Source organism: Talpa occidentalis, unplaced genomic scaffold (genome assembly GCF_014898055.3).
Source record: "Talpa occidentalis isolate TD23 unplaced genomic scaffold, MPIMG_talOcc4v2.1 talOcc4.9, whole genome shotgun sequence".
Classification (NCBI taxonomy): Eukaryota; Metazoa; Chordata; class Mammalia; order Eulipotyphla; family Talpidae; genus Talpa; species Talpa occidentalis.
In genome coordinates, this window is record NW_023605305.1 from 8,720,376 (window position 1) to 8,739,756 (window position 19,381).

Below are 19,381 nucleotides of genomic sequence, written 5' to 3' on the forward strand. Positions count from 1 at the left end.
GGCCCTGGGGACTAGTCCAGCCCTCCCTGCCCCCTTAGACCTTCCCTGCTGCCAGGGCAAGCCTGCTGGGATGGGCGAGAGCTGCCCAGAAGAAACCTGTACCCTGCACTTGACAGAAAGGGGAAACAGATCTCCAAGATGGCAGTTTGTATCCTGGTTCCAGACCCTCCCTGCTGCTTCTCCCCACTCTCCCGGTCCTAAGGCCCAAGCAGAGACAGCAGCTACTGGGGGAGGGGTGTGGGTGCCCATACACCTTTGGGAGAAAGGCTCCTTCCCCGCCCACCTCTCATGCTGGGCTACACGCTGCAGACAGGCAGAGGCCGTTTTTCCTTCCCGGCTCTAGTTCCTGTGCCCAGCACATGGCTGCCAGGAATACTCTAGATCAGGGGGAGGGAGGAGTTTGAACCCTGGCCTCTCTGAGTCCTCCGTCTCCCCCGCCACCCTGACCCGTGGCTGACCTTTGACTCAGTGCCCAGTGCAAGTCTGTGACTGCGTCTGACCGGTTACTGTCCCGCTCCTGTCCCACCCCCACGCCCCTTCTTCCATCACAGCTGCATGTTCACTCAGCTCGCACTGGGGCAGGCCGAGGGACGGCACCAGGACTTCCCGTAAAGAGGTTGGCAGGGGGTTTGGAGAACCAGGAACAGCCTTCCCGTTCTCCCCTGCCCGGTATGGAGGGCCTGAAGACCCATCTCTAGAGAAGGGCTTGGCCTGAGTCTGACTAGGGGGATGAAGTCAGAAGCACCCACCCTTCCCCGGGGGATGGCGCACAGGGTTCTGGCTGGGAGATGCAGGCTCTGCGCCTGGAGTCTTATCTAGCACGCCCTGGGCTGTGGGGGCTGGGGAGATAGGCGCCGCCCCAGTTAAAAGCCTCCTAGGTGCTGGCACTTAGTGGGCACTGGTCTGAGCCAAGTCCCGCTCTGCCTGCCCTGCCAGGAGGGTAGGAAGGTTGAGTATGGATGCTGGTTCCATCTCTGCCTGCCTATGTGGCCTCTAAGCCTCAGTTTCCTTGTCTATGAAGTGGGGCGAAGCTCCAGTTGTGGGGATTAAATGACAGTGCACCCAAATGCTGAACGGGTGCCTGGCTGAGGAAACACTGTCACGTGGGGAAACACAGGCCCAGAGAGGGGAGCTGTCCACTGTGACCTGAAAAATCAAGGGGTGCTGGGAGCAGGCAGATGCCAGGGGCTGCCAGCAGGGTACCGGGTCAGTGGCCCCAGGGAGGAGACAGACACGGCCGAACCAGGAAAATATCATGACTTTATTCGCTACAGCGACAGCAGCTCTGGGTGGGGCTGGAGGCTGCTGTCTCTACGTGGGATACTCTGAAGTGGGGACAACAGATTTCCCAGGGTGGGGGCAGGGGAGGCTGGGCCGGTGTGACAACTCCCAGCCTGAGGGCCGTGGGGGTGACGGTGGTGGTGTCGTGGAGAGATGGTCCCAGTTGTGGCTCAGAGGCAGGGAGATCCAGTGTTCAGGGTGCCCGAGCGGGGCCTGCGCTACCTCCCGGGCCGGGTGGGTGGCAGCCAGGGCTGCTCAGCCAGCTCCCGCTCCAGCTGCTTGAAACGCTTCTTGGAGGCCCGTTTGGGCTGGAGCCGCCGCAGGCAGGCCGGGAGGCAGTGGTCCAGCACGCTCTGTGCAGGCAAGGGGGGCGCAGAGGGCAGCTGAGGCCACGTCCCACCACAGCCCTCTGCCAGCCCCCGGGGGCGGGGGGGGGGAGCCCACCTCTAGCATGAAGGCTCCCACCGAGTTGAAGGCGACCAGCCCCAGCAGCAGCAGCTTGAAGCAGGTGTCAGGGATGTTCCTCAGCGCCAGCGGCCCCTGCAGGACGCCGGGGGCCAGGAGGACACCCACCAGCACGGAGCCCAGGAGCGCCAGGGCCACCAGGAAGGGCACTGCGGGCAGTGAGTCCATGAGGCCGGGACACACACGCACCTCCCCTCCATCCTGTGCCCCCCACAGCCCCTCCCTCCCTGTGCCCCCCGCCCCACCGCACAGCAGCACCGTTGGTGTAGAGAGGCCGGCGGAAGGGCGCCCCCTTGGACACGGCCGCGGCCAGGATGAGGTACTGGAAGCCGGACACAGAGAACACCACGGTGTTCTCGTAGTTGGGCAGGTTGTCTGGCGCGGGCACCGTCCTGTTCAGAGGCACAAACCTGGGGGTGCAGGGGCCAGGCGGTCAGGGAACCCGCATGAGGAGCACATGTCAGGGGTGGGCGGGGGCGGCCTCCCCACTCACCAGGGCTGGGTGACGGTCAGGAAGTAGCTCCCCAGCTGCACTCCGGCCACCAGGGCCACCTGCAGCAGGAGGCTGCTCAGCACCGGCACGCTGAGCAGTGCCCCCGGCGGCCGCGCCCGCCCCAGTGCCAGCGCCGGCCCCGTGCGGCTCATGAGCACGGCCACCGTGGTGGTGATGACCAGGTCGATGGCCAGGAACTGCACGTCACCCAGGTTGGTGTTGATCTGTCGGCAGGGGAGGGGGCAGAGGGGAAACTGAGAGCTGACCTAAGTTCAGCGCAGCCCCAGGGGAGCCCCCAGTGTGATATGGGAGGCACAGCTTCCTTGAGAAGACTCTGCCTTGCCTTCAGGGAGCCTCAAGTCTGACCTTGAAAGGCCCAAATCTGATGGGACAGGTCCCCTGTACCCACAGGGGACTCCAAGCCCGCAGGAGAGACTTAGGCTCTGCCTTGTGGACCTCCAGGCTTCTAGGGACACAGTTCCTGGCCTCAGGAAACTCCAAGATTAAAGGTGGACACGGCACAGAAGGAGGCGCCAGATCTGCACCGCCCCCTGGCATCATCTGCTTTCGTGGTGTGTGGGGGGCACCATGTGCTCAGAGCAGGGGGAGGGAGCAGGGTGTGAGGGTTTGGCCACGCCCCATGCCTGGGCTCTGCCCCAAACCCCCTGCAAGGGCTGTGGTGGTGGGTTTCCTGGAAGGCAGGACAAATCATCAGCACAGGCCAGCTGCTCCTGTTTCTGAGGCCCTACTGTGCACCAGGCTCCGAGCCCAGCGCTTTCACCACCGCGCACAAGCCTAACCCCCCAGGCTCAGGAGGCACTCAAGCCACACAGTCAGAAAGCGACGGAGTCAGGATTTGAAGCCACGCCATCGATTCCAGAACCTCCTAGCCACACTGCTGGGAGTCCGCACCCTGGGCCTGGCACGGGGCCTGCTCCCCAGCATGACTCTGGCTGGCACACGCACACACTCACTGTGTAGAGGAGCAGGACCGAGATGAACTGGGTCAGGCTGTACAGGGCCATGTACTTGAAGACGCTGAATGACGTGTCGAGGGAACAGCGGCCTTCCCTGGGGAGCAGGTCTGGGCGTCAGGGACCCTCACTGGCTGACCAGCCTTGCCCTACCCAGGCCTGCTGCCCCGACTGTCTCACCTGATGACCATGGGCACACACTCGATGCTGGCCATGCTCGAGGTGAAGGGCGAGACCACCGAGGCCTCGGCCTGGGAGAGTGAGATGCCCACGTCAGCCGCCTTCAGGGCCCCGCAGTCATTGGCGCCGTCCCCACACATGCCGACGCAGTACCTGGCGGGGGGGCAGGGTGGCCCTGAGCCCGAGAGCGCTGCCTCATGTGTGCGGTAACTCCACCCGCCTCCTGGGCTAGAACTCGGAGGGCTGCGTGCCCACTGTCTGCATGGGCCCGGCACACAGTAGGTGCTCAGGAAGATGGGTACAGTGACTACCTGGAGCGCAACAACCTGGGGGAACCGCTTGGTTCTCTCAGAGGCTGTGGGCGCTCTACTGCCCGAGGAGGGAGGTGGGGCTCTGAGCAGCTGGCGCCACCCCCACCCCCAGCCCCCGCCATGGGCACTCACTGAAGCTTCTGCAGCTCACACACCAGCTCTGTCTTCTGCTCGGGGGCCATGCGGGCGAAGACAGTGCCCTGGACCAGGACCTGGGGACAGAGGGAGACGGAGAAGGGACTGAGGCAGCCAAAGACCAGACCAGGATGGGGAGAGCCAAGAGGAGGGAGCGAGTCGGGGGAGGCACGGGGTGGCCAGGTGTGTCGGGGGACAGCCCTACCTTGGGCAGCAGCTTGGGGAAGTGCTTCAAAAGGACACCAAAGGTGGACCCACTGAGGGCCAGGTGGCTGGTGCGGGGGTCTGGCTCCACGGTGTAGCTTGCGGCCTGGTCAGGATCCTGGGGGCCCGGGAAGCTCAGCTCAGCATCTCTGACCCACCCAGGGGAGCTAGGGCTGGACTCAGGTGACTCAGGGCTGGGGTCACAGGTGGGGTGTGTGGCTAGAAGGCTGGGTCAGCCTCACCTTGACCCCGTTTGTGGCGGCGGGAGGCTCCACGGGTAGGAGCTCCAGGGAGGCAGGCTGGCCCTGCTCAGGGGGGGTGGCGTGGACAATGACCAGACGCTCTTGGGGGTCCACCATGCCGCAGCCCCGGGCCACAGTGACAGCCGTCTGCAGGTTGTCCCCTGGGGGGGTGGGTGGAGCAAGGTCAGAGCAAAGCTGCTGTCCAGGGGGCCAACATTTGCAGATGGGAAAACCGAGGCCACCTGCCATGACTGGGGGAGTGACCTCGGGCCTGTGAGTCGCTGGGCCTCGGTGTCCTCATCTGTCACCCCAAGTATCCAAGGTCTTCGGAGGAACTGGGGCCTGGCTGTGAGCTGCACACACACTACTTAGTGCTGCGGAACTCTGCTGCCAGGTGTGCGTGAGCGTGTGTGCACGCGGGTGGAGGGGAGGAGAGCAAGGACACAGACCCCAGCCTCATCTTGCCTGGGGAACTTTGAGGCTGACATTTCTCAAGAGGTGGACACTGACCCCTGGAGACCTCACCCAGCAGGGGCGCAGCCAGGCTGGCACCCTAGGATGATGTCGACACCATCCTGGGCTCTTTGGAAGACAATCTACTCCTGAGAGCCTCACTTGCCTCATCTGTCGAATGGGAAACAGTTCCAGCGGGGAGGGCTGTTGTCAAGACCCTTGGAATGTCTGAAGCAGGACAAAGAAGCCCCCGGAAGGGACAGTGGGTACCTCTCTGTCTGGGAAGGGGAGGATCCTGCTCCCCTAACGCAAGCCCACGGGCCCCAGGTACCTGTCACCATGACAGTGCGGATGCGGGTTCTGCGCAGAGCCTGGATCACTGGTGTCGTCTGTGGCTTCAACAAGTTCCTCATGACCAGCAGTCCCAGGAGGCTCAGATCCCGCTCCACGGTGTCCCTGGGAACATGCAGACCCCGGCCAGAGGTCACAGTGTGGCCAAGGCCTCTCCCCTGGCCACTGGGTGGAGACACCTTCCCTGCCACGCCTGAGGCGGCACCCCCAGGGGCTGGGGTGGCGGATGGCCTACCTCGTCACTTGCTGAGCCGCCTCCAGGCTGGAAGCCATGGACAGTGGCTTGCCAGCAAGGGCCACGACACGGTAGCCAGCAGCTGTGTAGCTCTGCAGCATCTGGGCGAAGTTGGTGGGTACTGCCGAGGGGGACAGGTGTCAGCAGGACAAAGAAATGGGGTATGGGGGCAGAGAATGAGGGCCCACCCCACTCTGTGCCAATGCCTGGCCGGCAGCCTGTGGGACCCAGCTCCCCTCACCTGTCTTGGGGTCGCAGAGGCCTGCCACCAGCTCAGGGGAGCCCTTGATGTAGGCCTCGGGCTGAGCAGCCCCCGGCCATGCCACCACCACACTCATGCGCTGCAGGGATGACGAGAAGGGGAAGCGGCCGAGGATGCTGACTGGCACGGGAGGCTCCTCCTGCAGGGTAGCAAGCACAGTGGAGGGGCTGGGCCGTGGAGCCCACCCCCCACCATTTCCCCCGGCACAGGCACACCCTTGGCTCACCATGTCCTGCCGCTGGGACTCCTGAGGTGGGGGTCTCATCACCGCCAGGACCTGGGTCCCAAATGCCGAGGCTGCTGCGGGCCCCTCCTCTAGAACCTGGGAAGCGGGCAGAGAAGGTTGGCGATCCAGGGCCAGGCCAGGGGTCGGCCGGGGACAGTCAATCCTTGGTCCCAGAGAGGGCAGTGGGAGACGTGGGTCACTCGTGGAGGACCACCTCACAGGGGACTGGCTCGGGCAGTCGAGAAGGTGGGCCGTGCAGCCGGGTGGGTGCAAGCTCAACTCCAGCTTCATCACTTGCAAGTGGCTGGGTGATCTTGGACAAGTAATTCCAAGTCTCCCTCTGTGAAGCAGAGTGAGCGCGGGCACACGGCCCTGGCCAGCGACTACAAAGGCGGGCATAACAAAGGGCACCATGAAAGCCCTAGAATGAAAACAAGGTGGGGTTTGTTGGGGCCCAGCTGTCCAAAGGCAGGGGCAGACCTACTAGGCCTCCTCACCCAGCCAGTAGAGTCCACCATCTTAAGGTCCATGGGGTCGCCTACTGGGGTGTCCTGGAGCCGGCTGAGGGCATGGCAGGTGGCTAGTGCTCGGAGCAGGGGCCCCACAGGCAGGCGGTGGGGCTCTGGGACCAGGGGCAGGAATGTCTGTCCTTTCAGGGGCACCACACCCATCACGTCCAAGCCGTCCTCAGTGAGGGTGCCCGTCTGCAAGAGGCAAGAGGATGGGCTGGTGGGTCCTGGGAGGAGCTGTGCCCTGATCAGGCCCCCGCACCCCAAGTCAGCTGGGTCCCAGGGGAACCCCAGAATCAGAGCCAGAAGTGGTCCCCGCTTGTCTTGGGAGCTCTGCACATGTGGGTCCCTCTGCTGGGCTTACCCGCCCCCCCGCCAACCCCCACTGTCTCTGTCTGGCCTTAGTTCTTCCAGCCAGTCTCCCTTAGTCCTATGGTGGGGTCAGGTGGTGCTCGCCTCGGGCTCCCACTGCGGAACCAGGAAGAGGTCTGACCGCGCAGTGCTCAGTGGGGTCGCTGGATGAGTGACTGAGAGAATGCATGAACGCTGCATTTCCCACCCTACCCCAACTGCCCAGTTACACGTCTGGCCCCGACACCGGCCGGGGAGCCCTGGGAAGCTAATCGTGCTCTGCCCTTTCAGCTTAAAAAACTCCCCGTGGACCTCCCGCCCTCAGAATAATGTCCAAACTCCCCACCAGGAGCACGAGCTTTGCCCCATCAGGGCCCCGTGTCCCCACTGCTTCCCCAGCCCCAGGCACAGGGTCCATTCCTCCAAAGCCAGGAGTCTCCCCCAGCTGCCCCCTCAGGGACTCCAGCCCCCGGGCCCCCCATCATGTACCCACCTTGCTCCTTTCTTAAATCCCATCACCATCTGTACTCCTAGGCCTGATAATTCTATGGGGGGACACACACGTGCATGTCCAGGGGGACAGCTGAGTCACTGCTGGACCCCAGTGCGGAGAGCAGCAGCGGGTGCAGGGCAGGCCCTCAGGGGCGTTCTAACACATACATGATTTGGACATTTCATCTGCCAGACTGAGCTTGAGGGAGGGGAGGTGTGGGGGTGTTGGGGTAGACTCCTGAGGGTTTCCACCCCAGGACAGGACTTGGTCCAGCAGGGGCTTGGTCAACATTGCTGAATGAAGGAGGCAGGTGTGGAGGCCTGGCTGTGCCGCCCCTGCCCTTTCACCCCAGACTGCGCCCTCCCCGCCCTGCGGCCCCCACCTTGTCGAAACACACCAGCCTCAGCTTGCCCCCCAGGTTGATGCGCAGAGGGTGGATGCAGAAGATGCCCTGGCTTCGCAGCCGGCTCTGAGCATAGAGCGTGCACACGGTCATGGCGGCCGGCAGGGCGGGCGGCACCACCACTGTCACCAGGTCCAGAGCCCGGATCACGATCTCATTCACAGGCACCTGGTGGGAGCCAGGATGAATGTCAAAGGCTGGACTGCGAGGGGCCCGGGACCCCTGGGGACAGTCCCCACCCAGCCTCCAAGGCTCACTCGGTTGCGGTGGAGGATGAAGATGCTGTAGATGGTGCCAAGGAGAGCTGCAGAGACAGGAGGGAATGGGTGGGACTTGGGAGCGGGCCTCAGGGGCACCAGCAGAGCGGGGTGCCTGAGACACTCACCCAGGACAGAGAGGGCAGCCACAAACTTCATGCTGTGTTTGTAGAACTTGAAATTGATGGGCCGGGGGTGCAGGATGGAGCTCACCAGCCCTCCTTTAGCCGTGCAGAACCCTGGAGGAGATGGGAAAGGAAGGCGAGGGACGCTGAGGGTCAGGACAGGTCTCAACCCCTATCTACCCCACCTGCACTTCTGGGGTAGCAGTGTCCAGTCTGGGGTCATCAGTGCAAACTGAATTTACGGAGAGCGTCTACACACTGTGCGGGCTGCTTCAATTTGGACACCTGGTGACACGGTCCTGCTCCCACCTGGCCAGGACCTGCTGGACCAGTATAGTCCCTTTCCAGGGAGTGGGCTCTTTGCTGCTCGCCATCACCCAGTCCACCCCAGCACGGACAAGCCCTGTGGGCTCCAACAGGTTGAGCTGGTCTTGCTCAACGTCTCCTCTTTAGTTGGGGAAACTGAGGCCCCAGTGGGGGTAGGACTGGCCGAAGGTGCCACAGGAGGACAGTGGCAGAGATGGCCCTGCCCTGCCCCATGTCAAGGCTCCTTTGGGTGCCGAGCACACCACCCCTTCCCTGCTTCCTGGCTTCCTACCTGTCCGGGTCACCACCGCCAAGACCCGGGATCCCCCAAAGGACCGGGCCTGCAAGACGAGGGTCCCGCAGAAAAGTGAGTGCCGCCGGTGGGTCTCGGGGCTGTAGGGCACCAGCCCCTCTGGCAAGGCCGTCTTCAGCACTGGAACGCTCTCCCCTAGGAGGGAAGAGGCGGAGGTCCGTGAAGGCGGCCGCACCATTCCAGCCCGCCAAGAAAACTCACTCAGGCACAGAATGGCCTCGCGAGGCCTTGGTCTCATTTCACTCTTGCAAGCATGTGTGAAGGAGAAGTCACTGCCCGTTTTCCAGAGAGGGAGGGTGAGGCCCAGAAAGGGCCTAAGACACAGATAATCCTGGATGGGTGGCAGCCAGTTACCAGGAGCCACCCCGAGAGGGAGCCAGATAGTGGGGGTGTGCACACACACACACACACACACACACACACACACACACGGCGCAGTGCAGGGGGGGGCTGCAGGAAGACTTTCACCTACTGCGATTATTTTACGACCCGCTGTGTAAGTTTCATAATTCAAGTGAATGAAGATACTTCCACAGGAACATCCATGCCCAGAGAGGGGACCCTGTACCTATCGTGGGACGGGGAAAGGCCACGACAGCGGCGTTGTCACAGCGGCTGAGGACGAGTGGCCGGGGTGCCTGTGAAGGGGCCTGTAGGTGCCATGGAGGGCAGGACTTCACTGATGTAACAGAAAGGGCTACACTGGCATGTCCGCCCCTAGTTACAAACTGCACAGAGTGCCAGAGGGACCCCTCGAAGCCTTCCGGGGCTGCCCATGGGGAGCAGAGGGGAGGGAGTGTGGGGTTGACGGGGACTCCCCTGTGGGGCTGCTGTCATTATGACCGAGCGCCGATGCCCACAGCGCTCACGTACTCTGGGGCCTTGCTCCACGCTGCTCACACATCTGAGCACTCCACACAGCCCTTTCCAGGAGGAGCTGAGAGCCCCGCTTTACAAAAGAGGAAACTGAGGCACAGAGCGGTGAGACAATACAGCCGATACAGAGCAGGGTGCAGGATTACCACTCGAGAGTGAGCGTAAACTCAAACACAGACACAGAAGGTCCTGACACAAGATGGAGGCCTGGGGGCGGGGACAGGGCTGACCTGTCAGAGAGCTCTCGTTGACCACGCACTCGCCAGCCACCAGGGCAGCATCGCAGGGCATCAGCCCGCCCTCCTGAGGGAGCACCACGCAGTCTCCGGGCACCAGCTCGCTGGAGTCCACCCATTCCTCCTCTGCAGGCAAGTGGCAGACTCAGCAGAGGCACCCCCCACCACCCCTCCCCCAGCCCCCGCTGCCCTGGCTCCTTACCTCCCCCAGGCCGGCACACACACACGCGCATGGACACCTTGACCATGTCCCTCAGAGTCTGGCTTTGCTGTGGGCAGGGGACAAAGGGGCAATGGGTGGATGGAGGCCCCATGGGCCCTGCCCGGCCCCGCCCCGCGCGCCTCACACCACCCACCTTTCTGGTCTTGTACAGCGACAGGCAGATGGAGACGGCGGAGATGAGGAAGATGCACAGGGCGTACCAGTAGTAGTGGTCGGCCAGCCACAGCCCAATGCTGAAGGCCTGGAACCCATAGTAAGGGTTCAGTGCCTGGGGAGGGGCGGGAGGCAGCATCAGGGCCCTTGTCCCTCCAGGCAGCCCGGCCCAGGCCAGGGCTCCTGTGCCCAGCAGGACAGAGGGCCAGGCAGTGCCAAAGGGCCGAAGTCAGGCTCTTCTTCCGGCCAGCCCCGTCCCCCCCACTAGATGCGCCTCAGGTCCCCGGCTCCTCAGCTCTTCAGAGGACACAGGTCCTACCAAGGACTCGGGCACAGACACGCCAGGTCCCTGCTACCCCCCTTCTCTAAGTGTCATACAAGGGTGATGACACTCCACAGGCAAGTGCGGCCATTGGCTCCATTTTACAGAAAAGGAAACTGAGGCACAACAGGCTTAGGTCACCTGCCTAAAACCACAGAGCTCCCAAGTGTCCGAGTGGGGCCTCCACCAGGCCAGACCCCAAACCCTCTCCCTTGCTTGCTCTGTCCAGGCTCAGAGGGCTGCCATGTTAACGCGAATCTACGTATGTCCAGGTCCTCTCTGCTCTTTGTCCCTGAGGGCTTGACCATGCCCCTCTGAGGCTTGTGTGCACAGGTGTCCCCACTCTCAGTCTCCCGGGCCGCTGGGAGCATGGAAGTGGATGATGCTCAGAGAGGTCTGGGCACAGCAGCCGCCGGGCTGTGTGGGCCTGCCTCTTGACTGCTAGTCCCCACTCCCAGGCCGGACTGGAACCTCGAATTCCTGGCTCCGAGCAGGCAGGGGCAGGGTCTTGACAACTCTTCACTATGGAGAAGGGAAGGCAGGTCTGGTCTGCCCCAGTAAAGTGGTCCCAAGAGGGCAAGTCCCTGGCCGAGGTCCCCCAGCCAGCCTGGAGCGGGGGCGAGGCCCAGGGACCACCCTACCTCGTCCACCAGCAGCTGGAGATAGGACTTGACCGGGACACTGATCTCGTTGGGGCCGTAGATGATCTTCCTGTAAGAGAAGTGGCCAGGCCACCGGGGGGAGCGGGCTGTGACAGCTGGACTCTCTGGGGGTGACAGAACTCCCCCTTCCACAGCCAGGGAACGGAGGCCCAGAGAAGGCTGGAAGGCGGAAGAGCCCACCACAGGAGGAGCAAGACGGAGGCCCCGGGTCTCAGGGCAGCATCTACCTCACAGCTTGGTCCTGGAGGCTGAGGCCGGGGCGGGTATGGTGGACTTCGTCACAAGTGCGGCCGTGGTCCAGCAGGCTGGCGAGGGGAGTGGGCGGCGATGAGGGTGACTGGGCCTGAGCTCAGAGTCCCCCCATCCATGAGGTCAGGGAGTTGGGGCTCTGGCCTATTCCCTCACCCTGGGCCTAACCTTCTCCTTGTCTTCCTCTGACTGGGCCCAACCCTCTCACCGAGGAAGGAGAGCAGCACGTGACAGCCTTTCAGTGACAGTTGCGGCTAATATTCAGTGACCACAATATTACATACAATGACAACGCCTCGGCTGTCACTTAGCTTCTCATCTGCAAGACGGGGGTGGTGACGGCACCAACGCAGGGGGGATGGAATGAAGACGTCACGCTGAGGGTCTGGACAGTGTCTGGCACTGACTAACACCACACAGGTCAGCGACTCTTGCTGTTCCTACTTAGCAGGAACCGTGGGTGTGTTCACACAGCCGCCCTGTGCAGGCCCAAGGCAGCCGCCAGCCCGTCTGTACCCGAGCGCTGCTCCCGGCTGTGTGAGTGCGCTCTGTACACAGAAGAGCTCATGACCCAGGAGCAGCACCCCCAGCCTCCCAGCTTCCTGGGGTCGGCACCTCGAGGTGCATGCTGTCTTCTGGCTCAGAGATTCCCAGGGGACTGAGTTCCAGGTGCCAGACGGCCTGTGCATGGCAGCCCCGCCCCACCTCACTTCCCCAGGCTTCCCGAGACCACGGCCTAGCACCTGCTTCTTGGGGCTTGAATGAAGATGTGTCGTGAGCTCACATCATCAAGCCCTTAGCCGGTGGCAGAGCAGGGATGGGGGCCCAAAGAGAAGGTCTGAATGTGGGGCCCGAGGCCTGATTCACCGTGGGGTGAGCAGCCGGGCCAGGTGCCGTCAGGGCTTTACATGGGATGGCCGTCACGTGCCACTGAACGATGGGGATACGTTCTGCAAGCTGTGACCTTAGGGGGTTTCCTTGTGTGTGCCCATCACAGAGGGCAGTCACACCCCCGGGGGCAGCCCCCTCACACCTGGCCTGTGCTGCTACGTGGGTGTGGCGTGACTGCATGCGCTTCTCCCTCAAAGTCACCCTGGAGGCAGGCTCTCTCCCTGCTACAGAGACCGGAGGCTCAGGGACCAACCCCTGGTCACAGGGGCCAAGGCAGAGCTGAGGGGTGCACCCAGGGCAGGCCCCTTCACATCACACCTGCTCTATGGAAGGTGGTGTGAGCCGTGCAGGCCCTGACGCCTACCTGACATGGCAGAAGGCCTGCTGGGTCTGGATCCAGATGTAGCGCTGGCCTTGGAAGACATAGTACCTCAGCACCGGCTGTGGGGTGGGAGAGGAGACTTGGGCTGGAGGTGGCCCGGGTTTGTGTGTGTGTGTTGGTGTGGTGGGGGCCAGTGTCTTGGAAGCATAAAGGCGGCCAGCCAGCACCCTCGACACGGGGGAAGAACAGAACCAGAGGTGTCTGGACAACATGGAGTCCAGTCCCTCCTTCCCCCGCATGGCTGCAGCCCAGAGAGAGCAAGGACTGGTCCCCGTCCCAGCTGCGCACTCACCGCCTCTTCCGTCCCCTGCAGCCGGGCAGTGTCCTTCCACGCACCCTCTGGTACTGCCCCCACCGCCGCCTGGCTGCGGCCGTCCTCTGCCTGGGCCTCTGGGGGCAGCTCCAGGCTGGGGAGGGGTTGGGGGTTACTGAGGGGTTCTGAGGGCTTCCCAGCATGGCCCCATCCCCACAGAACCACCTTCCCTTCCTGAACGGGAACTGGCCATGGGGCTGCCTCACCTGCGCTCGCCGACGGCCTCCGTCCGCACCTGCACGGTATGGAGCTGCCAGGAGCTATCCTGGAACACAGGAGGCTCAGTCCGGAGAGGGCCCTCCACACCGGGCGCCGCCCACAGCCCCCCCAGCCCCCAAGGCAGGGGTCAAAGCTCAAGGTGACCGTCTCAGGAACTGCCCAACCTGCCCCTCCTTCCCACTGTCCAGATGGGAAAGGAGGGTCCAGAGCGGGGAGCCTAAGGGCCCACAGAGTCAGCAGTTAGGGGGGCTGAGAAGCCAAGCACCCTCCACCCACCCAGGCCCATGGCCACCCCTCCAGCCCCAGGGGGCCGGGCCTGACCCTCACCTCTTTGTCTCTTGTTTCGATGACGAGCGTTTCGGCGCGGGCCAGGGTGCATGGCTGGAGCCGCAGCCGCACCCCCCACCCCGGCTTCCAGCGGAAGAGCAGCAAAGGGATTCCTGCCATCATCCAGACCAAGACGTGGTAGCCGATGACCCTCCAGGGACTGCCACAGTAGCCGCTGAGCCTCTGTGGATGCGGGGAGAGGGCCCAAGTGGGGGTGGGGCGGAGGGTGCAGGGGAAGTGGGGTGCAGAGTGGGGGTGGAGGTGCCACATACCACGGATGAAACTGAGGAGCTGAGGGGATCGAGAGACGTCTCTATCGTCAGGGTCCCATAACCGGCCGGCGTGCTGCCCACGAGAGGGCTGCTGTCTGTGGACACGGGAGAGGGGTGCATGGGAGGAGGCGCCCCTCCTCGCTCGCCTTTATACACACAGATGGCGGCTCTGGTGCCTCCCACGGCTCAGGTCTTCCCAGAGGGTCTGGAACCAGCCGCACCGTAGGTTCTCACACTGGTTTCCTTGTTCTGCAGGTGATTTCTGACCCAGTCTAGGCCCAGTACTGGGGGGCAGGGCCTGGGGAGCTATCAGCTTCCTGGGAGCTCTGCACCCCACTTTTCTATCCAGTCCCCACCCTCAGTGCTGGGATCTGGCCTGTGGGGGGGGGGCAAGCTTGTCATGCAGCCACCCAAGACAAAGCCTCATAAATAAGTCCCCTTGGTTCTTAAACCAGCCACCTGCCAATATGAAGGCTCTGCCTGTCTTTCCCTGCCCGCGCTGGGCGTGGCTAGAACGGAGGTGGCTGAGCTGACCTCAGGAGAGAAGCTGCTTCATGTCAGGACCCAGCTGAGCATTTTACAGGGCTCCTTCTTTACCCCTCCGTGAGGAAGGGCCACCATCACCCCCCCCCCCCCCCCCCCCCAGGAGATGGGAAAGTGAAGCTCCGGGAAGCGCCATGGTGCCTCTGCTGCAGACTCTCTTTCCCCTCCTGCCTCCCCTGCTGTAGAGCTGGGGTCCTGGCAGGACAGGCAGACAGCAGGTGTTCTGGGGCCCCAGAGGGGGTGGGCTTGCTGCTCCCACTCTTGGGCAGCCTACTGGGGTTTCTCTAATTGGTCTGGGGCCACTCAGCGCCTGTCAAACATGAATGTGCAAGGCGCTCTCCGGACCCGCTGGAGCATGGGCGGTGCGGGCTCCTGCACATCTCCCAAGAGCTTCTGGAGAAGTTCACTAGGGGGATGGAATGTTGGGCTCCCCTCCCAGCAGGAAGGGGGCAGCCTGATGAGTTTCTGGGCTCCCGCTCCTTGTCCCCCAAACCAGAGCCCTGCAGAGGCCTGCTCGAAGTTTCCAACAACCAGCCAGAGTGCTGCAGCCAGTTGCCACATCACATCGCCAGCCTCTTGCTGTTCTGTCCCCAAACACATGGGCTTCTGCAGCCCCCAGACCAACAGCAACCGTAAGTTTCCAAGGGGGTGTGGCTCTACTCCTGGCCCTTTTTATGTGTTAACACCATAACCCGGCCACATAACCTTAATCATTATCCCCTTCTTGAGAAGAAAATGAGGCTCAGAGAAGTTAAGTAACTAGCCCAGGATCACACAGCAAGCACACAGCATGCCAGCATGCAAGCCCAGGGCTGACTCCAGGGGGGTTTCTAATCCCTCTTCCCCAGCACCTGGGAACACCTTGAGAATTGGAGTCGTGTGCCCCCATCACACCCGGCGGTCTGTTCTCTCCCGCCCAAGTCTTCTCTCCTAATCATGACTGTGCTAGTGATGCTAATAAATGCAGCCAACATCTGTTAAGCACTTCTCAGGTGATAAGAGCCGCCTGGGCCTCTGCTGAAAGCCTCCAGAGAGTCAGCCATTTAACCCTCCAGCAACAGCACAAGCTGGACTCTTATTTTTGCCATTTTACAAGTGAGGGAAGAGGTTCAGAGGCCAGCAAATTGGGGCCTCTCGGCTATGCTTTTGGGCCCGTATGAGAACAGAGAACAGGATATAGGCCCTGCACCTCCCCAGCCCTCTCTCAACCAGAAGACTAAAAAATCTAATTAACTCTCTGGCCAGTCCCTCCCTGTGCACACAGTTGACTCAGAAAACAAACAGAGTCTCCAGCTCCAGGAAGGGCCTGGCATTTCTCTCTCTCTCTCTCTCTCTCACACACACACACACACACACACACACACACACACACACACACACACACACATGGCCTCAGTCTTCGGGGTCTCAGGGCAGAGAAGTAAAGTCTCAAGGCTGGCAGAACAGGAAACCAGGTCAGCCTTCTTCCCTGGGGTTCAGGGATACCCAGCCAGATGTGTCTCTGGCCTTCCTGGCTCTCTGGTCCTGGCACAGCCCAGTCCGGAGTGAGGCTTGTCAGGCTGTCATTTCCTCCTTCCCTGACACAGCCCGTTGACCACAAACAGCAGAGGGCTCATTGTGCTCTGGTGGGACCCCCCCAGGCTCCTGGCCTGGGGGGCAGGGGAGCAGGCATTCAGCACAGTCTGGCAGGTTTGGGGTGTCAGGTCCTTGGCCACCAATCAGCCACAGGCCCTGCCTGTCGTCTGAAAGGCTGCTGTCCTGGAGCCCTTTCTCTGCCCTGGACACCTGGTCTCTGGACAGGACAGAAGGGCAGTTTCTCACCCCTTAGGGCTGTTCTCAGGATGTTTCCGGGGTGTCAGGAGTCAAAGCACCTCTTGGTTATGAAGCTGACCCAGGCCACGCACTGTTCCCAGGATCCACATATGTTAATTCGGGTATTCCTTACCACTGTCATCCCTAATTTACAGATTAGGAAACTGAGGCCTGGGGGTGGGGGGTGCAGGAAGTTGCCCAAAGGCCACATGGCCAGTGAGCGGTGGGATCTGGACCCAGGCAGTCTAGTTTCAGGGCCACCATTTATCCACACCATCTTATGATGGATGGTGTTCCTGGTTCTCACAGCAAGCTGTGCCTAGGAAGGCGAGTGCCTTGGCCCCTGTGAGCAACATTTCCCACCTCTAGGATCAAAATCCCCAAGCAGCCGGCTCTCAGGGAAGCGCGAGCAGCAACAACTCTGGAGTCCGGCATTCTGGAAGCACGGGTGTCCAGGCGGGCGGTGGCCCTGGCCCTGACCAAGCAGGCGTGGCTTCTGCTCTGACCCATTTCTCAGGCTCCCTCTACCTTCCCATCAGGCTGTGTAAAAAGCCCATGCTGCGCCACTGCTCCTGGGGTGCAACCCACAGGCCTGCGGGTTGGCTGGAGACCCCCGCGGGTCACTCTGCCACGCTGATCTGATTTGATCTTGCAATATGCCCCCTCCTGCAGACCGCTGAGCCTTGGAGCAGCAGCCTTTCTAGTGACTTGCCTCACAGCCTTTCTCAAGTCCTTTCTGCCCACCTCACCCACATCCATCGACACCCATCACTCAGGCTTGTGCAGTGTCCTGTTCATCCTGCTCACAGAGCCTGGCACAAGGGTGGGGCAGGGGAACAGTTTACTGAATGAATGAATTTGCTGACATACCCACGCGGAGGCGATGGTACTAGGAGACACTGAGCTCACCTCCTGCTGCTGGGTCAGTCTGCTGAGAAGTGCGGGGGGGGGAGCCCCTCTTGAAGGGCCCTGCCAGAGTCCATCTTGTGCCACCCTTGCCCCAGGATCTAAAATGTTTATTCTGGGAAGTGCCTCTTGTGTCTGTCACACACCCATCATTTCTCCAGGACTCACTCCCAGTTGACCTTGGGAAGAAGCTGGATGAGGCTTTTCATGTGTGGTGTCTCCCTGCAGGGCCCGGCAGGGCACGCGTCTGCAGGACAGCTGTCCAAACACTCCGAGGTGTTGTGTACCTCCAGTCATGTCTCCGTCTCCCGGGGAAAGCACAGGGAGGGCAGGGCAGGGTACCCCCCAGCTCAGGGCAGCCCAGAGCTGGCACATGCAGATGAGGACACGTCCACCCTGGTTGTACTGATCTTCATGTATATCCCTGCGAGGGAGGGACTATTAACATCCCCATTTTACAGCTGGGGAAACTGAGGACCAGACTTTTAGAAACCCCGTGTCCAGGATCATGCAGCTTCAAAGGCCAGAAGCTGGAAATAAGAGAGTCTGAACAAACACATTCCTCTTAGGCCACCCCATGAATGGATGGCGTAAAATGAGGCACAGAGTCATGAGCACGTTCAACATCACACAGCTATGAGTGGCCCAAACTAGACTTGTACCCAGTTTGTCTCCAGGGCCCTGGGGCAACATGTAGGGGCCAGAGTCAAAGCCATTTGGGACCTCTTGTTTCCTGCGGAAGCCCGGGTTTCCTGCTGTTGATCTGGCAGGGGACCAGCTGCAGAGCTGCTGCCCTAGGGGAGCTCCTCTCATCGGCCAGGCTAGGGTGTGGGGGACAACCTCCCGGTAGGACTGTGATCTTAGGATCTGGAGTTCAGAGTCTGCCTTATCTCAGCCTTTTCCCTCCCTCACCCTGGGAAGTGTTCTGGATAGGATGCGAGTGGTGGGGTGGGAAGTGTGGTGGCGGATGGGAGGGGAGATATCTGAACGGAGGGGTCTGCAGCTGCAGGGAAGAAGCCCAAGTCTTGGTGGTCCCTTTGCTGGACGAGGGGTCTCCGTGACCAGCACAGGATGAGATCCCTCTGGATAAGACACATCTACTGACTCATCTGCCACAAGTGGGATTTAAACGAGACTCTGGCGAGGCCCTGGATGCCTGGCCTGCAATGATGCTACATGGAGGGTGTGGTCCTTGGCCTTGGGTGCGGGGCCTGAGGCAGGGAACTGGGAGTGGCTCGGTGCCCCCAGGACACTCTGCCCGGACTCAGGAGTCCAGCTGCTCCAGTCTTATTCATTCATCCACCCCATCAAGAGGAATAACCGCCCACTGGCCCCAATGCAGCCGTCTCCAACCTCTTGCCCCAGCTCCACACCTGTCCCCCTGGGAGGCTGTCCAGCGGGCGTGGGGCTTCTCCCGGCGCCCCAATTACAATCGGGGCTCCGCAGATCCTCAATTACAGTCTTGCACAAGCTCCAGAAGCTTCCTCGCCCGCGGCAGTAGCCAGGCGGGGTGGGGACGGCGCTGGCCGGCGCGGACCAGAGTGGGCGCCGCCTTCCCCCTGCACCCCCACCCCGAGCTCCGGGCCTCTTCGGGGGAGTCCCGGGCCGACTCCCGGACAAGGGGAGGGGGAAGGGCAGGGACTCCCGCTCCCCGACCCGCGGCTCGCGGGCAGGTGCGACGGGGCGTCCCGGGGCCGCCGGCTGCGGTGGGCCGCGCGGCGCACTCACCTGCGCTCATGCCGGCTCCTCGCGCTCATCGCCGGCCCCGGCGCCGCGGCCCGCGGCCCAGGCCCGGGCGTCGTCGCGCCCCGCGGCGAAGCGCGAGGCGGAAGGCCGGGGGCGCGGGGCCTGCGGGCAGGACGGCGCGGGGCACCTGGAGCAGCGACGCCGGCGCGGCGGGGCAGGTACCGCAGTCCGGCTCTGCGCCGCCGGGCCCGCCCCGCCCCGCCCCGCCCCGCCCCGCCCACTGCGGCGCCACGTCCGCCGCCGCGCCGCGGGGGCTGCTGGGAATTGTAGTCCGAGCCGGCTCCGCCACACGCGCGGAGGCGGGGCGCATCCCTGGGCATCGGGGCCAAGGCTTTCAGGGCCAGGCGCTGATGTAGGAGCCGGGGACTTAGACGTGTAACAGCGGACTCGGAGAGCAGCCGCGCTCGGGCAGAGGAAAGCTGTGGTGGAAGGGCTGCCATGAAGGGTAAGGGGCAGTGGACGCCAGAGGGCTAGCAGGGCAGACCTTGAACACATCTGGTCCACAGCAAGGACCCAATGAGTATGTTTGGAATTGCTGGTGGATGAGAGGTGGCTGCAGGGATGTGTGGTATCAAACACCCCTACCCTTGTGGAAGCTTCAGGTAGAAAGTTAAGATGAAAGGTCTCGCAGCCAGGGGTGGGTTCAGAATGAATAATTAGCTTTCAACCAAACTGGCCAT

The 19,381-nt window shown here is 62.4% G+C and overlaps 1 protein-coding gene across 2 annotated transcripts; it reads right to left on the reverse strand.

The window, feature by feature from the left end:
* Window positions 1-1,243: 1,243 nt before the first annotated feature.
* Window positions 1,244-18,730, reverse strand: ATP13A2 (ATPase cation transporting 13A2). 2 transcript variants are annotated; one of them, XM_037499062.1, is made up of 29 exons: window positions 18,684-18,730; window positions 13,695-13,789; window positions 13,423-13,605; window positions 13,083-13,141; window positions 12,856-12,970; window positions 12,546-12,622; window positions 11,269-11,346; window positions 11,021-11,090; window positions 10,038-10,145; window positions 9,884-9,950; window positions 9,676-9,807; window positions 8,549-8,704; window positions 7,954-8,064; window positions 7,826-7,872; window positions 7,548-7,736; window positions 6,310-6,516; window positions 5,813-5,908; window positions 5,566-5,725; window positions 5,325-5,445; window positions 5,070-5,194; window positions 4,286-4,446; window positions 4,045-4,161; window positions 3,837-3,916; window positions 3,394-3,546; window positions 3,214-3,310; window positions 2,240-2,463; window positions 2,005-2,156; window positions 1,726-1,895; window positions 1,244-1,634 (listed from the first exon to the last, which is right to left on the reverse strand). In XM_037499062.1, exons 1-29 carry the CDS (start codon window positions 18,691-18,693, stop codon window positions 1,500-1,502), a joined length of 3,495 nt encoding a protein of 1,164 aa, XP_037354959.1. In that variant the 5' UTR covers window positions 18,694-18,730; the 3' UTR covers window positions 1,244-1,499. The 2 variants fall into 2 exon arrangements, with proteins under 2 accessions (XP_037354959.1, XP_037354958.1); XM_037499061.1 differs by having other exon boundaries at window positions 10,038-10,172.
* Between the last annotated feature and the right edge of the window lie 651 nt (window positions 18,731-19,381).

What these genes read in the sequence shown, in the direction of transcription:
- ATP13A2 (XM_037499061.1), bottom strand. An exon ending in AGTCCCAGCGGCAGGACATG is followed by an intron (nt 5,726 to 5,812) that starts GTGAGCCAAGGG and finishes GCTACCCTGCAG; the next exon opens with GAGGAGCCTCCCGTGCCAGT. An exon ending in TGTGTGCCCATGGTCATCAG is followed by an intron (nt 3,311 to 3,393) that starts GTGAGACAGTCG and finishes CCTGCTCCCCAG; the next exon opens with GGAAGGCCGCTGTTCCCTCG.